The sequence below is a fragment of the Nasonia vitripennis genome, chromosome 2 (genome assembly GCF_009193385.2).
Source record: "Nasonia vitripennis strain AsymCx chromosome 2, Nvit_psr_1.1, whole genome shotgun sequence".
In the NCBI taxonomy this organism is placed as follows: domain Eukaryota; kingdom Metazoa; phylum Arthropoda; class Insecta; order Hymenoptera; family Pteromalidae; genus Nasonia; species Nasonia vitripennis.
The window spans coordinates 27,907,221-27,922,791 of record NC_045758.1 but is presented as its reverse complement, the minus strand read 5'-3'; the positions used below and the strand labels follow the sequence as shown (position 1 = coordinate 27,922,791).

Sequence of the window (15,571 nt, the reverse complement as noted above, 5' to 3'; positions counted from 1 at the left end):
AAAAAAATTAATAACGAAGTGACGCAGTGGATAAAACAAGTTTAAAACCATGTATTTTAAAAATATTAAATATAAAAATTAATTTTTTTACAGAGTTTTACAATAAATATACAAGCAACAAAGCGGTTCTGCACAGCAGTTATTATTTTTGTGAATATAATAAGAATTTACAACATTGTACATCATTGTATTTATATACAAAAATTTTAGAATGAAGATAAAATTATAATTGCTTATGTGAAACAATTGGAACACAATTAATAATTGAGAACAAAGAGGACATCATTTTCGTCGAAATCATCGTCGTCCTCGTCCTCCTCATCAGAAATGGCGAAATCGAAATCAATAAAATCATCATCATCGTCATCTTCTTCATCAGGCAATAGACCATGATACAACTTGTTAAAGCATCGAGAGTGTGGATCACGATAATGCAAGTATGGATCCTCGCGATTCAATTTCGTGTTGCAGGTCCAGCAAAAGAATGTGTTGCACTTCCAGCATACCATCTTATTGCAGCCATCAGATTTCTACAAAATGTATATTTTGCTTTTGAAAAATAACTTTATTTTTTAAATTATTTATTTCTGTGATAATAGTGTACCTCAATTGCTGCATTGCAATGTGGGCAGCTTTGACTGTTCCTGTGAATCCAATTTTCTGACATGGTATTTTCAACAAGCACCTGCAATTGCTTTTTACCATAGCGTTGTTCTAATTCGGCTTTCCTTTCATCAGTAGCTTCTTGATATTCTTTCACCAGATTCTTTTTCTCCACTAAAAGTAATAGAAATTTCATAATATGTTCTTCAAATTTTCATCCTTATAAAATTCAAATTTAAATATATATATGTACCTGTATTGACTTTACATGGTTCAATTCCGTGATAAACTGCTTTACAAAAAATGCAAAAGGCATACTGGCAGACAGGGCAATTAGCCATTATCTCATTGGGTTCTCTACTAACTGGATACTGACAGCTTTTACGTGGACAATAAATGATATCAGTCATTGTGTCTAAAGTAGCACTTAGTAATATAGAATCATATTTTGAAAATAGTTCAGGAGATACAAGATCCTTAATCTGAAAGAAAAATACTTGTAGTAACCATTTTCCAAAGAGTTATTCTCTTTATTTTAATAAGAATAAGGTACATTCTTACCTGACCAGGTGTAGCTTCAGATTTACATTTCTCTTCTGGACATAAAATATTTGTTACAGTACCATCCTTAATTTTAGACTCAAAATAACCCATAATGCATTCTTTACAAAATACATGAGTACATGGTAGAAATTGCGTACTATGCTCTCCTAATTTATCAGTAAAGCAGATTTTACAAGAATAGAAGTTTTTCCTAAATTCAATTTGATTGCGCAATTCGTTATAATCTATTAACATTTGAACTGGATTTCTACCAACTATAATATCAGCTATGGCTCTTTGATCATATTGTCTTCTGTTTTTAGCTTTCCTGAACTTTTTCCTCATAGATGTCTTTTTATCCTTTTGATGAGAATCAACAGTCAAGGCATCCTGTACTTTCTTTTCACTCTCTCTACTACTTTGACTACTTTGATTAGCACTCTTTTTTTCGCCTTCACTCGCTAACTCTTGCGCTTTTTGTGCCTTTTCCAAGGTTTTTTTATAAAATGTATAAACATGATCAATATTGAAACATTCTTGAATGTTTAAACATTCAAGAGTTTCCGATTGTAAAAAGCCAATCCATGTGAACAAAATTTCTTGGCCCTTATTACTTTCCCATAATTGATCTAACTCTTTGCATAATTTAGAAATTGACGATGGATTCAACCAAGAAGATCTTAGAGTAAATTGTGGTGGTGAAGTAGATGGGTAATCCAATGGTAGAGTAATAAGTAATGTTAAAGGTGGCACATGAGAAATGTATACTTTCTCTGGTCGTTGATCACTTTTACGATTGTCCTTGTATATAAAAAAGTACTTTTCAGGTAGGCTTATGAATATTTTCAAGGTAACTTCGTACAATTCGTTCTCCTTACGATATGAAAATTCTTCTTGATTGTAAATACTTTCTAATGCTATAAGTTCATCTTTTTGTTGTTCGTTGTCCATTGACTGTAAATAAAAAATAAAAACTTTATTGACCTAAGATTATAAAGGAAACGTTTTTATTTCAAGAATCTTTCATATTATGCAATAATGAATTAATAATTTTATAACCTTAGCAAATACTGCTCGAATTTGCAAAGGTTATTCGAGATAGATATATTTATTTAAATATTAGTAAACTTGCTGAGCACGAGCAAGCTTCAAATTTAATTATAAATAATTGAAAAGTAACAAAAATATTGATAACAAATGTGTCATACAACTGAAATTTTACGGATTTACTATCGTCGCTCCAGACGCTGATTGACTTTTGTTGTCATGAACGACGGCTCTTCATTTGAATATACCGATGTTACACTCTTACTTTTCGGTATTATTGAATAAAATAATGTTTACTATTCTTTAAGCCAATGCCTTGTTATAATATACAATATACATAAACAACACCGGTCCTGCTCGTTCTTTAAATACCATCTGATTTCTGCAACCTTCTGATTGGACAGCATATAGGTATATAGTGTCATATGTGCAGCAGTTGTACCGGATCCGCGAACTGGCGGTATTCTATACTTACCTAATATATATATATATAGATATATCTGTTATACATATAGGTAATGTGCAGTTGTTGCCAATCGACGCGCTGATATATTTTTTTCACGCATGCGATTAATATTTTAAAGATAAAGAATGAAAACAGCAAACATTGTTTCTACACTTTTATTTTATATAATTTTACGAAAAAAATGTTTACTGCCATTCCCAACAAAATCATTTTACCAAAGTATATCTATATTGTCTGGTCTGTCTAAAAAGGTGGATGTTTATTTTTTTATAGAGATGGAAAATCGAATAATAATAAAAAAATGCTAATTCTTGATTATTTTGCTTTATTATCCTTTATAATTTTTAAATATGAAGTTGCAGACACTTTAAGACAAATATTCTATGTACAATAATAGAATAAAAGTATTACAATCATTTATAAACTGTTACTAACATTTTTCAACGTTTTCACATATTTACAAAATTTTTTATGCATGAATGACCTATTTTAAGAATATTATAAATAATATTAGCTGTCTATATTATGGCTAATAAAAGAAAATTAATTATAATAACAATAAGCAAAGCTAGTTTCTAGAACCTAAATCAAAAACATTATTTACAGTACAAAATCTTTTCATCTAAAAGCTAATCTTCTTCTTCTTCTTCTTCTTCTATCTGTAGATGATCCAATCTCAATTCTTTATTTTTGTCAATTTTTTCTGATTTATTCCTTTGTGTAGGATTTTTCTTCTTCTGAACTTTCTTAGTTCCAAATGTATATTCTGGCATAACAACTTTGTTGCCTCTAAACTCTGGTTTAGCTTGTTCGATTGGCTCCGCTTTCTTTTGTGGCTTTTTAAATGATATAGAACCCTTGCCTGAATCATCTACATTGAATCTCTCTTCTGTCTCCATCTCATCATCTTCTTGGGAGTTTACTTCGTTTGTCTCAACATCCATTATCGCTTGCTGATTTTTCAACTTCTCCTTGATCTTATTCTGTTTCCGAGATTCTACTTCTCTCCTTTCCCTCAAGTCGTTTAAAAATGCAAATGCAGCTTCTCTGTTACTTTCATCGGATATATCTGACACATTGTCTAAATTGTAGTACGTCCATTTGGTAGGATTTCTTCGATAGTCTGCTATAGGTCTGAGATTTGTTTTGGGAGCTGGTCCTTCAGGACGTTTGAATATACTCTGTCGTCCTCGAAAACCTTTAATTTTGTTCCTATTCCGGGAAATAGTGCATAGATCCTCCAATTTTGGTACGTTCGAATCTCTGTGGTTGTTGTGCTTGTTCAGATCCCTTTCGATTTTCAACAGCTGCTGATTTAGTTGCTTTTGTCGATCTATGAACGATAGACAGCACGATCCTCTATCAGGATCCATTTTTTGTGAGAATTAATTCAATCTATCTCGAGCAATTACTGAATAATATCTTCCCGTTTTAACAAATGCTCGTATGAACATACATATACGAGGTGTCTTAGTTTTGTGTTTTGACTTGTATAGGTTATATACGACTTTTATTTTGGAGCATTCATCTTAAATGCGCATGCGTAAACATTTTTAAAGTGCGAAATTTGAAATTTCATTGCGAGTATCCTAAATAAAAACCAAGATGTATATTCAGTGCAAGAAAAATGTTTTAAATACAATACACTTATATGAATAATGTATTATTTTATTCTTTAGATCAAAATTCACATCTGTATTATACTTAGAGCGACTAAGTAGTAGAGTTAGCGATGACCGCATTATTTGCTCTTCAACAAAAGCGAAGGCAAATTATTTCTCGCTTTATCAGAAAAATCGACATATGCTTTCCATTTATTACTTCGTCGAGTACTTATCAGTATGGCTTTTCCTTTTTTTTCGTTTGCAAATCTTTAACGAACACGTGTATATTAGTATTAAAACTGACTAATCAATAAATATTATCAATGATTTACTTATCATAATTTAAACTAAAGTAAAAATACAATTTTTTCAATTTGGTAACTTTTTTCTTTTGATATCTAAATAATCACCCGCCGTCGAGAAACCCATATGATCACCAATAAGTTATAATATCTATTTTCAACTTTTCAAGTCGCATTTTCTTCGCATCTCTATACATCTCTCTCTCCCTCTCTCTACTCGGCAGCACGCGCCCCCCACTTCTTTACTTGACTGCACGTATATATGCGTATATATAGTATAATCAGAACAGTCGTGTAGGTACCTACTTATAGACGCAGACAGCTCGCGTTTCGGCGTTCAAGGATCGCGACTGATAAGACCTCTCTCGCGTCGCGATATTAAATGCACGTTACAAGCACAAGTCAGGACGAGAGGAGGAGAAGAAAAGTCATAGTTCGATAGCATGTTGTCAAGTGGCTTTGAGGTTATGACGTTTAAATGAGGTTTGTAAATAGAATTACTTAAGAGTAATTTGTGCTGAGAGAATGTGCTGGACTCGAGCAGTGTAACGTATTGGGCTTTTGTGTGCTGTAGCATGTTCCGTTCTGCGCTTGAAACCGCTTAGAATTTCGATGATGTTCGGAGTTTTTCGTCACTTTGCTTTCTGGACACTCATCCGCTCGTCGTATCGTTCAGTCAGTAGTGAAAAATTTGTCATTCGTTTGCAATTCATCTTCTGTTACTCGGTATTGCTAAGCAAAGTTTTTGGTTAATCACTGTAAAACGATTGATGTTAGAACTAACGTTTAAAAATTTTATGAAAAAAATCTATCATCGCCAAAAAAATCAAAGAACTAAACTAGAGCTATACTCGAGTTTATTGTTCATACTCAACTCATTCAGTGCTTTTATCTTGCTGACATTCAAAGATTTTATCTACTATGTGAAATAACATTTCATCATATTTATTATTCAATTTTTATTCAAGGTACTGTAAAAAAGGCTACAACAACAGTCAGTTATTTCATAGTAATTGGAGAACGCCAAAATTGAAGAAGCAATAAGAGGATGTATTGCGTACAATGGCTGATACCCGTACTGCTAATACCAAAGCCAGTGAATCCTGCTCTACTACAGACTCATGTTATGTTCATGGTTCTATACCTGATCGGATTCTTCTTGGAGCGAAAGCCCTGTACTGTATGCAGCCTTGTCTTTTTGGCTACAGTATTTCTAATTTGTTACAGTGGCATTGGCAACTGCCTCTTCTGGAGTAACAATTGTGATACTGTAAGATGTGACAATGGTTGAAACAATCATCATTGAGGCACAAGACTTAAGATTAATTTTTACTAGTTTTAATTGTAATTACCAAGATGTGCTGCTTGAATGAGAGGTTGAGTTGCATATGGCGCAGGGTCTAGTTTTGTAATTGCTCGGCATAAATTTTCGAGTCTTTCCATTGTAAATATAATGTATACTACAGTGGTGAGTCATAGATGCAGGGATTGCATATCGAATTGTATATAAAGTCTTTCCATTGATTATCGCAATTATTTATCCATCACAATAATGAAGTTTTAACTTCAAGTAGTGAAAAAGTCAATGAAAATTATTGTCTTTTTGGGTGATCCAATCTAGTTTACTAAATAGGATAAGCTAGATATTTTTGATTACCAAATATTTCAATAGTTTATTTTAAAAAATTTTAGTTTTCACCCAGCATGCTGAAATTATTTAAGTATGCCCATTAAATTTTAACTAAGGTTGCTTATAGACAAGTTTAGTTTTAAATTTCCAATAAGATGGTTTTTTGGTCAGTGACTATAATTATTCTTTCTTGACAATTCAAGCTATTGATGCTTTCAGAAGGATTCAATATGCGTTATTAAACATTGTCATAATCACATAGTCTTTAAAACTTTTAAAACTAAACAATAAAATGCTTTATTTACCGAAAATAGCAGTTTTGTATATTTTTACCGACGTTTTTTTCTTAAAATCGTCGATATTAAGCAAAAGTGGAGTTATATATGGAGAACTAATGAAGTTTTCTCAATTTTATTTAGCATCTGATGAATCTCTTCCATTTCTATAGGGATTCCAAATGACATATATGCATATGCTACCTCCAAGTGATTAAACTAATTGCAGTATAAAATGAACAAGAGTAATAATAATTGTAATTAAAGCAATTTATTGTAACCGTTGGTGGAAGAACATAATAACTTGTAATAGCTGACCTGCCTAATTTTATAAAATACGTAAAAATTTTAATGAATTTTAATTCAGATATGAAATTTGTCACAGCACAAATGTTTATTTAGCCTGTGATAAAGTGATATTTATACTGGAACGAGAGGATAGCAAATGCAATCTATTCAAATTAGAGATATTACAAAATTGCAAATAATTTACTATTTAATCCAGTGATGCAGCAGCATTGACCTAATGCTTGGCAAATTTTATTTTATCATAGCTGATGCATTTTAAGCTGTTATATCATCATCATGTGTATATTAAACAAATGAATATGGTCTTTGAAGAATCAAAGTTTTTTTCAATTACCAAAAACACAAAATCGTTGCCTCTTCCATGTACTGTTCAGATAATTCCATTTATCTATATTGTAAATAGGGTAATTGCATACTTTTATGAACTGCACTTATAAAAAATTTACAAAAAATGATCATTTTCATTAAAAATTAGTTAACCGACATTAGGAATCAATTTGACAATATCCATCACACAGTAAAGGAAAATTAGGTTCTGATTGTTTCAAACCATTGAATTAATTGTATGTTCCACATAATGGAATTCAGATCTAAAAGCATTATTTAATATTTAACTAAAAATTATAATTACAATATTTAACTAAATTAGCTTTCACACCATTATCTTTGTAAGTACTTTGAATTGTTACTACAGGTATATAAGTATTGAATAAATTGATGAAAATCAAATTTCATTGTAATAGTTTTAGCTTACCTTAATTTCCCAATTCCTTTTTTTTTACAAAGAATATTCTTCATTTCAAGAACAAACAATTTTTTTTAAACTCACAAAATTAATAATCATTTTTATTTTTTGATGCGCATAGTATGGTTACTAGATATTAGTATAGTTTACCAGATATTTTGTTCTTTTTCAACAAATGTAGTTGTTCTAACCTAATGATTTGATTCAGTCTGCTTGGGTTGCCATCCTTCATAGCTTGATGTATGTAAACTATTTCCCACCAATAGTATTTATAACATTTTTTTATTATATCCTTTCAAAATTTTAAGATGAACTACTAAAATAACTTAAGTAATTTTGTATAAAAGAATCAATCAAAAGAATTTTTTATGAAAAAGTCAATCAAAAAATAATTATCAAGCTGATAAAATTTGTTATGGTTTGGTAGGTAAGAGCGGAGTGAAAAATGCTATGATCTATTTTACACAGTAAAAATCATTTATTGAGGTGCCTTTCCACGTCCAAAACCACCACGGAATTCGAGCTCGCCAGCTCCTGCTCCAACTTCGGCCTTTTTGTCTCCAGGACCAGCAGGTCCACGTCTGTATCCAGCGCGATCCTCGGCAGGTCTCGAGGTTTCGCTCCTGGGGCCACTTGGTGGCTTGAGCCTGGCGCTCTCAGAGGTTGGTTTCCTCTTCAGAGTAGCGGGCACAATTTCTGGTGGGAGGTGGAGGTAGGTCCTCAGGTACTCAATACCATCGTTGGTCAAGTACCAGTAAAAGTGCCTCCAGGCAAACTGTTCCTTAACAAAACCTCTGGATTTCAAGGACTGAAAATTACAAAATAAGAATCAGATATTTATTTTAAAAGTATTTCTCATTTTTTATCATGGCAATTACAATAATTGAGTTTTATCAAAAAGTCTTAATATATCAAATATTGTTTATAGTTGAAGGCATTGATAATTCTAATAATTCAAACAAGTGTTCACAATTGTACATCATATATTTTATATTTTAAACTCAAATACAACATTTAATAACATTTTGATTTAAAAAAATAATGATTACTATATAAGTTTTGTTTCATAGAATAAGTTAAAACATTTTGGAGCGATATTGCTTAGTTAACTTTATTTTCTTTAGTGTTGTCGATTTCATGCATTAAAACTAAATATATGTTTAAAGAAAATTAGTTTTTACCTGCATAGCCTTGATGACCTGAAGGTTGGGAATAGACTCCAGTTCTGGGTGTTTTGGTGCGTGGTAGTCTTTTTTGGCGACCATCACACCCTCTTTGAAGAGGTGCTCGAAGATGGCCACACGATTCTGTTTGGGCATCAACATCCTGGAAAGATAGATATAAAGAATTATTATTTTGATAGTTGGCAATATACCTTATCAATCCCTAGTATTATATTTTTTAAAAGGGAAGCCAATGAACATAATAGACAGGCGTAACTGCAAAGCTAACTGTAACATTTAGGTTACATGCATCATAACCTTATATGCAATACGTAAAAACAACTTTGTATCTATAAAAATATCTGCATAAACGATATGACAGAAAAGATAAACTGTTTTCTTAGTTGCATAGTTATATTTGTTAATAAATTATTTTAGATTTTTATGGTAGCTGTGCTTCCCGGACGGAGGGAAAGTGTCACTTTGCACCGTATATTTTCAACAAAGTTTTGCTAAAAGTCCGGCACTATAGGTAAGAAAATGTTCGGCAATGCACGGGCTATCAATTATAAGCAATAATTTTTGCAATAATTAAGGGATGTCGCAAATAAAAACAGATTTTTAAAGAATATTCACGCACTTGAATGTCTTGGGCAGGCCTCGGTCACCGAAAAGGAAACATACGCCGTGTAGCTCGTCGAGTTCGACCAATCGAACGGCTCGATTATCACTAGATCTATAAATTCCCTAGAAACTGGTGACCATTCTCAGCTTATGTTGTCGGCGTTGACTGACAATCACCGTTGGCGCGCAATGTCAGTATTTTGTGCTCCGCCATAAAGTGCATGTACAACTTTCTTCAAAGGCCGTTGTAAACAAAGTTCCGAGAAAATGGATTAACGAAATTTTGTAGGGCTGTCATCGAACAACGGCGAGATGAATAGAAACAGCAGATTAGGAGGAATAAAATTTCGGGAGTTGGACTACAGTAAAAGTTCGCCGAGCGAGAAGCAAACGAACAAAACTCCACTGCGAAGCAAAGCTGATGTTTTGAAACTCTTTGCCGATGCAAGTGACGTTCCAGAAAAAGAAAACAGTTCGGATAATATTTGTACGGTCGAAAAAAATGATTCCGACGACGTTACTGTCCAGGACGTTAATTTTGAGGATCCTTTTGAAGATGAAAGTAAAACGGAAAGAGCTAATGTCGAAGCAAATAATGTAGCAACATCATCAATTGTTAAACAAGAGACAAAACCGAAAATCGACATTGTGGTAAAGGAAAAACCAAAAATTCAGTCTAACGTGGTAGGCACGTCTACGGCAAGAAAAGAAAATACCGACTTGAAAAGGCAACAAACATTTTCTCAACCATCTCAAAGTTCACCTGTTGCAGATGGAAAAAAGTAGATAGTTATAATTTAATTAACACATAATTCTTTTGGTGGTTGTGTTTTGTAAGCTAACATATCTTCATTTTTACAGAGTTTACAATGTCATGGTTGGTAAAATATCGACACGAAAGCACAAACAATGGGAGAGTGATGGGATACTCGAAGTCAGTGGAAAAAGTGCTGTATTGAAGGCACGTATATTCAGTTTGTGTTAGTTACAAATAAACGAATTTGTTATGGATATAATGATAATTTTTCTTTTCTTTACAGGATATTGATGGAAAATTTATGGGTAGAACGACTGTTAAACCTGAAGCTATCGAAGAAGGCTTTAGATTATGTATAGGAGGAAAGGAGATTGAGGTAAATGCATAATTATTGTTATACTTGGTAATAATTTAAATAATAATTAAAAAATTTGTTTAGATAGTGGAATTAGCTTCACAAGAAGATATTGATGCAAGACAATCATCTAATGAAGGAAACCGCAAAACTGAATCTGTAGAGCCACCAGAAAAGAAAGCTAAATTATCTAAAGGATTTGTTCCTGTGAAATCTGGTACCAAAAAATAATTTACATAGAGTATTTGAATTCATTATAAAAAACACCTTAATGCATTTGGCCAATCATTAAATATATATTTTTAATCCAATTTTTCTTTGAAACTTTTCGTTTTCTTAGGAAGTTTACACTTCAATTATGAACCTCTTATAATGCCCCATCCACCACTTGATGTCGAATGGTGTGAAGGAAACGATGATAAAAAGATACATGAAGTGTCCGTTGATGGTTGTTTAGCCTCTGTATTAAGACCTCATCAACGTGAGGGAATAGTTTTTCTGTATAAATGTATAATGGGAATGAATAGTGCTCACCATAAAGGTGCAATTTTAGCTGATGAAATGGGTTTAGGAAAAACACTGCAATGTATTTCACTTATTTGGACATTGTTGAAAAAAGGTCCAAGTGGAAAACCTGTACTGAAAAGAGTACTAATAGTATCTCCAAGCAGTTTATGTGGTAATTGGAATAAGGAATTTAAGAGATGGTTAGGAACAATGAAAATAGCTCCATATGTTGTGGAAGGCAAACAGAAAGTCAAAGATTTTACCAAAACTCCAAGAGCTTGTGTTATGATCATTGGCTATGAAATGTTTGTTAGAAATATAGATGACATAAATAATTTAAATTTCGATTTATTAATATGTGATGAAGGTCATAGATTAAAGAATAGTGAAGTAAAAACACTAAAGGTATATCCAAATATTACAATATTTATTCTAATAGAGTTTAGATCTAGAAATTTGCAATCATTTGTTTTATAAAAATTATGATTTACAGTTTCTTAGTCAATTGCGTTGCAAAAGACGAATTCTGGTCACAGGTACTCCAGTACAAAATGATTTGACAGAATTTTATAACTTAGCAAATTTTGTTAATCCTGGTGTTTTTGGCACCCCTGGTGATTATAAGAGTTATTATGAACACAAAATTGTTGCATCTCAAAGGGCAACAGCAGATGAAGATGAAGTTGCATTAGGTCAAGAAAGGGCTAAAGAACTATATGAAAAATCTAAATCATTTATTCTTAGGCGTACAAATACTTTGATTAATAAATATTTGCCTCAAAAGCATGAACTAGTCGTATTTTGCAAACCAACAGTGGAACAAAATAATTTATACAGCCTGATAACTGACTATTGGTTTAACAGATCTCTTATAGATGGAAATGTTATACCCTTAACTGTCATTACTGCTTTGAAAAAAGTGTGCAATCATCCTTATTTGTTTACTAGTGAAAAAAGTAATATTTTGGATGAAGTTCTACCTTCAGTGCCAACCAATTTATCTGCCATAAATACTTCTTATTCATATTCGAGTAAAGTTAAAGTTGTTCAAGCAATATTTCAAGCCATTAAAAGAACGAATGAGAAAGTTGTTCTAGTATCATACTTCACACAAACCTTAGATTTTTTAGAAAAAGTTTGCTGCACTGAAGGATTACAGTTCTGCAGATTAGATGGTCATACACCTGCTGCTTCAAGAACTAAACTTGTTGATCGATTTAACTCAAAAGATAACTCTTTTTGTCGTGGGTGCTTTTTAGTTATTTGTTCTTAATGATGTTAATCGCACAAAAGTACTTATAATTTATATTTAATTGTTTTTTAGGAGTCTTTTTGTTAAGTGCAAAAGCTGGGGGAGTTGGTTTGAATTTAGTTGGAGCATCAAGATTAATTTTATTCGATTCAGATTGGAATCCAGCAAATGATGCTCAAGCTATGGCCCGCATTTGGAGAGATGGGCAAAAGAGATCAGTCTTCATTTATAGGTGGAATAATTTAAAGAAATAAAAATTAGTAATTTTTTCTGATAATTATAATCAAATATTATTTTATCGTTTTAGACTGCTGACTACTGGTACTATAGAAGAAAAAATATATCAACGACAGATTAGTAAAACTGGATTGAGTGAAGCTGTTGTGGATGCTAATCATATTTCATCGTTAAAGTTATCAGCAAGTGAATTGAAGGTACGGGTTTTATTAAGTATCTTAGAATAAATGTTAAAAATAAGGGAATATCTATAATCATATTATTTTATGATTTTGAAGGATCTGTTTACACTGGACAGTCAAACGTCATCAGTTACCCATGATTTGATGGATTGTTCTTGTACAGGGTGTGGAGATATACCATACAAAAATGAAGAAAATTCTGCAAGTGAAGATGCTCGAGATTGTCAATTTGATCTTAAGAAAAAACAACCTAAGCAACAAATATCAATGAATCAGCTTCTCAGCTGGCAACACTACAAGCAACCTATATGTCCTGATTTAATGAAGGTACGAATTTTTTATTCATATTATTCAGTATGAATAATAGGTAACGATTTATGAAATAAAATATTTTTAGGAATTGATGATACAGCAAGTTCAAAATCACATAACATTTATTTTCAAAAATTCTGTAAAAAAGTAACCAAGTTTATCACATTTACATCGAGGAATTTTCCATCAATAACAATAGTATTATTAACAAGGTAAGAAATGATTATTTGTATAAAAGTCTATGTATAAGAACTTAATTATAGCACCGAGTATTTATAAATTTATATTCGGAAGGCACATTTATGGATGCTGAATATCACGTGTCATTTATAATCTCAACTATCAGGAATTGTTTCACATTTTGCTTTTTCTTGACATAAACTTCACCATGTTTTCTGCGAAACTTGGGGAAGCATAGACTTTTCTAAGTTCTATTAATTCTTGATTGTTTACTTCCATGAGTAAGTTTTTGTTCCACTGGCTGAGTAGCCTTTTGGTTGAGGCCATACTCTGAAATTTCATTGACCAATTATTATCTTCTTTATTGTTACAAAAATGACTTTAAAAAATATCATCAATCACCTCTTTAGAAAGATTAGCAATCTTTCCTATGTGTGTCCACACTTCATCAATTGCACCAGCTTTGTAAACTTTACTCACAAATCCAACCCTGGCAGCTTTATTTGCAGTCAGTTTTTCTCCAAAAAATAGCATCTCTCCAGCCTTCAGATTTGAAATAAATTATTAATGTAAAAAGTACATTTATGGTTGATTACTTGATGATAAAAATTTGGTCAATGCTTCAACCTTAGATGGGCCCATGATTCTTGGAAAAGTGTACGAAGAGCAACCTTCTGGAGATAGTCCCAGTTTACAGAATGGTGTCATAAAATAAGCCTTTCAAAACATAATGAATTTTATTATAACCACAATGTATCATAATTAATTATGCAATTTTGAAGTAGGGTAAATGAGACTTACAGTTTCGGATGCATAAACAATATCAAAAAGTGCCAATGTAGTAGCGGCTATTCCAATAGCTGGTCCATTAGCAATAGCAATCAAAAGTTTTGGGTATGTTATAAGCAAGTCAATAAATTTCCTATATAAATGATTGAATGAAATTCAATTAATGAATCTTTATGAATAAATAGTAAAGGAATACTCATAAGGCATACTGAAGTCTGACTGTTTCAACACTCGAATCTACGGATTCATCTGTGAGATAGCTAATAAAATCGTTTCCACTGCTGTAAAAATCACCAATTCCTGTGAACACAAGCACTGTGACTTCTTTGTTATTTGCTGACTCATTTAGGATCTCTATCACTCTGGTATACATCTAGAAGAATTCATTATATTTAAGTAAATTTTATTGAGATAAAAACTTGTTCTTTTAACTAATATAGGGTGATCATTATGAGAAAATTATTTTAGATAATATTTGCATTATTTACAAGGTTTATCTGATCTTGCAAACGAAGTTTATTTATTACATTAAAAATCAATGCAGCTTACCTCTCTAGTGAGAGCATTTTTCTTTGTCGGCCTATTAAAAAAAACCTTCTGTACTCCATTTTCAATACTCGTTAATATCAAATCGTCTTGTTTATTTTCCATTGTTGTGCAAAATCTCTTTTTATACAGTTTATATGAATAGCGGCCGGACGGCAAGTGTCAGGTTATGTGTTTGTCTGTTTGTCCAGTTAGGCCTAGCAGCAATCTTTGAGAGGAGGGGAACGAACGAGTTAAATAACCAGCTACTCCTTCGTTCGTAAAAAGATTCGCCAATAGAAAAAGGTCGTTTGAGTTTTATGCAAATTTTTTCGTCCGTTTCGAGATTCACCAAAAATTTGGAAACTAGCAGGTTAATTTTTTATATCTGACATAATATTAATGAATTTCAACGAATTGATTTTTTCTCTTTGTTTCTTTTAGAATTCTTCAAAAATCTGATCTTTTGGATTACTTTATGAGCATGATTGCAAAATTATTTCAACCTTCTCAACTTCAGAGCTTTTTGAGAGTAGCTCGAGTGGGAAGATGCAAATTTTTTACCACGTCTGTTCGAGCAAGGATGGCATGAACTCTTTGTGTGTTCTCTCGGCCAATGTTTGCACTATTCATTATTTTCAATTGTCAAATTTATGAAAGTTCTAACTGTTGCAAATCGAGAGTTTTCGTGTAAGTGCGAACACACGCGGCTGTTATACTGTACGTACGTCACTGACAAATTTCTAAAAACAGCAGCCAGTTACCTTGTAAAAATAGCAACCGAGTGAAAAGGCGCTAATCAGTAGTATAGCAAGCAATTTTACGTACTTATGGTCTATAATTGCCGTTTTTTAGAAGTCGTTATACTTATGAGATCTTGTTATTACAGCAGCTCACTTGTGTAAAATGTGCGCGCGTAATATTCTTCGAAAATAGCTCGAGGGTTTGTCGACGAATGCGTAGTTTTCAAGATAGTCGTTTTTAAAATTGTAATCGAATCGATAGAAAATTTTTCTGAGACTTGTAGGGAATAAATGTGTACAACAAAGAAATCGAGACAAGTCAACAATATCAATTCCGCGCAGAGAAACAAAGAAATCCTCGTTGCGTATCATACGGGACATCAAAGCCGCGGCCGCAATCTACATAAATTAATTAATAATA

The 15,571-nt window shown here is 32.2% G+C and overlaps 6 protein-coding genes across 9 annotated transcripts; 2 read left to right on the top strand and 4 right to left on the bottom strand.

Moving 5' to 3' along the window:
- Window positions 1-31: 31 nt before the first annotated feature.
- On the bottom strand, window positions 32-2,619 carry LOC100117913 (E3 ubiquitin-protein ligase RNF14). 2 transcript variants are annotated; one of them, XM_001601978.6, is made up of 5 exons: window positions 2,355-2,619; window positions 1,165-2,100; window positions 857-1,085; window positions 605-777; window positions 32-530 (listed from the first exon to the last, which is right to left on the bottom strand). In XM_001601978.6, exons 2-5 carry the CDS (start codon window positions 2,095-2,097, stop codon window positions 258-260), a joined length of 1,608 nt encoding a protein of 535 aa, XP_001602028.2. In that variant the 5' UTR covers window positions 2,098-2,100; window positions 2,355-2,619; the 3' UTR covers window positions 32-257. The 2 variants fall into 2 exon arrangements, with proteins under 2 accessions (XP_001602028.2, XP_008204166.1); XM_008205944.4 differs by having other exon boundaries at window positions 2,206-2,618.
- A 348-nt stretch (window positions 2,620-2,967) lies between these two features.
- On the bottom strand, window positions 2,968-4,815 carry LOC100117873. Its single transcript, XM_003425805.5, has one exon. The coding sequence runs from the start codon at window positions 4,030-4,032 to the stop codon at window positions 3,289-3,291; it is 744 nt and encodes a 247-aa protein (XP_003425853.1). The 5' UTR covers window positions 4,033-4,815; the 3' UTR covers window positions 2,968-3,288.
- A 99-nt stretch (window positions 4,816-4,914) lies between these two features.
- Window positions 4,915-7,517, top strand: LOC100680503 (bladder cancer-associated protein). 3 transcript variants are annotated; one of them, XM_031924700.2, is made up of 2 exons: window positions 4,915-5,048; window positions 5,534-7,512. In XM_031924700.2, exon 2 carries the CDS (start codon window positions 5,614-5,616, stop codon window positions 5,854-5,856), a length of 243 nt encoding a protein of 80 aa, XP_031780560.1. In that variant the 5' UTR covers window positions 4,915-5,048; window positions 5,534-5,613; the 3' UTR covers window positions 5,857-7,512. The 3 variants fall into 3 exon arrangements, with proteins under 3 accessions (XP_031780560.1, XP_016838014.1, XP_031780561.1); XM_016982525.2 differs by lacking the exon at window positions 4,915-5,048 and adding an exon at window positions 5,129-5,240; XM_031924701.1 differs by lacking the exon at window positions 4,915-5,048 and adding an exon at window positions 5,271-5,291 and having other exon boundaries at window positions 5,534-7,517.
- Window positions 7,518-7,978: 461 nt separating this feature from the next.
- LOC100117021 (40S ribosomal protein S10) lies at window positions 7,979-9,880 on the bottom strand. The gene is made up of 3 exons (XM_001599552.4): window positions 9,328-9,880; window positions 8,706-8,850; window positions 7,979-8,332 (listed from the first exon to the last, which is right to left on the bottom strand). Exons 2-3 carry the CDS (start codon window positions 8,847-8,849, stop codon window positions 8,003-8,005), a joined length of 474 nt encoding a protein of 157 aa, XP_001599602.1. The 5' UTR covers window position 8,850; window positions 9,328-9,880; the 3' UTR covers window positions 7,979-8,002.
- LOC100117830 (DNA repair and recombination protein RAD54B) lies at window positions 9,556-13,672 on the top strand. Its single transcript, XM_032596512.1, has 10 exons — window positions 9,556-10,093; window positions 10,173-10,272; window positions 10,352-10,444; window positions 10,508-10,640; window positions 10,764-11,335; window positions 11,424-12,174; window positions 12,255-12,414; window positions 12,490-12,616; window positions 12,698-12,928; window positions 12,999-13,672. The coding sequence occupies exons 1-10, from the start codon at window positions 9,624-9,626 to the stop codon at window positions 13,062-13,064; spliced, it is 2,703 nt and encodes a 900-aa protein (XP_032452403.1). The 5' UTR covers window positions 9,556-9,623; the 3' UTR covers window positions 13,065-13,672.
- LOC100117797 (enoyl-CoA delta isomerase 2, mitochondrial) lies at window positions 13,018-14,668 on the bottom strand. The gene is made up of 6 exons (XM_001601891.4): window positions 14,432-14,668; window positions 14,092-14,255; window positions 13,895-14,015; window positions 13,721-13,810; window positions 13,496-13,636; window positions 13,018-13,423 (listed from the first exon to the last, which is right to left on the bottom strand). Exons 1-6 carry the CDS (start codon window positions 14,531-14,533, stop codon window positions 13,268-13,270), a joined length of 774 nt encoding a protein of 257 aa, XP_001601941.1. The 5' UTR covers window positions 14,534-14,668; the 3' UTR covers window positions 13,018-13,267.
- Between the last annotated feature and the right edge of the window lie 903 nt (window positions 14,669-15,571).

What these genes read in the sequence shown, in the direction of transcription:
- LOC100117913 (XM_001601978.6), bottom strand. Translation starts at nt 2,097, where the DNA reads ATGGACAACGAACAACAAAAAGATGAACTTATAGCATTAGAAAGTATT. An exon ending in CTGAAGCTACACCTGGTCAG is followed by an intron (nt 1,086 to 1,164) that starts GTAAGAATGTAC and finishes TTTTTCTTTCAG; the next exon opens with ATTAAGGATCTTGTATCTCC. An exon ending in ATTGCAATGCAGCAATTGAG is followed by an intron (nt 531 to 604) that starts GTACACTATTAT and finishes TACATTTTGTAG; the next exon opens with AAATCTGATGGCTGCAATAA.
- LOC100117873 (XM_003425805.5), bottom strand. Translation starts at nt 4,032, where the DNA reads ATGGATCCTGATAGAGGATCGTGCTGTCTATCGTTCATAGATCGACAA.
- LOC100680503 (XM_031924701.1), top strand. Translation starts at nt 5,614, where the DNA reads ATGTATTGCGTACAATGGCTGATACCCGTACTGCTAATACCAAAGCCA.
- LOC100117797 (XM_001601891.4), bottom strand. Translation starts at nt 14,533, where the DNA reads ATGGAAAATAAACAAGACGATTTGATATTAACGAGTATTGAAAATGGA. An exon ending in AAAATGCTCTCACTAGAGAG is followed by an intron (nt 14,256 to 14,431) that starts GTAAGCTGCATT and finishes GAATTCTTCTAG; the next exon opens with ATGTATACCAGAGTGATAGA. An exon ending in GAATCATGGGCCCATCTAAG is followed by an intron (nt 13,637 to 13,720) that starts GTTGAAGCATTG and finishes TCAAATCTGAAG; the next exon opens with GCTGGAGAGATGCTATTTTT.
- LOC100117021 (XM_001599552.4), bottom strand. Translation starts at nt 8,849, where the DNA reads ATGTTGATGCCCAAACAGAATCGTGTGGCCATCTTCGAGCACCTCTTC. An exon ending in AGGTCATCAAGGCTATGCAG is followed by an intron (nt 8,333 to 8,705) that starts GTAAAAACTAAT and finishes TGTAATTTTCAG; the next exon opens with TCCTTGAAATCCAGAGGTTT.
- LOC100117830 (XM_032596512.1), top strand. Translation starts at nt 9,624, where the DNA reads ATGAATAGAAACAGCAGATTAGGAGGAATAAAATTTCGGGAGTTGGAC. An exon ending in GAAAAAGTGCTGTATTGAAG is followed by an intron (nt 10,273 to 10,351) that starts GCACGTATATTC and finishes TTTTCTTTACAG; the next exon opens with GATATTGATGGAAAATTTAT. An exon ending in GTGAAGTAAAAACACTAAAG is followed by an intron (nt 11,336 to 11,423) that starts GTATATCCAAAT and finishes TATGATTTACAG; the next exon opens with TTTCTTAGTCAATTGCGTTG.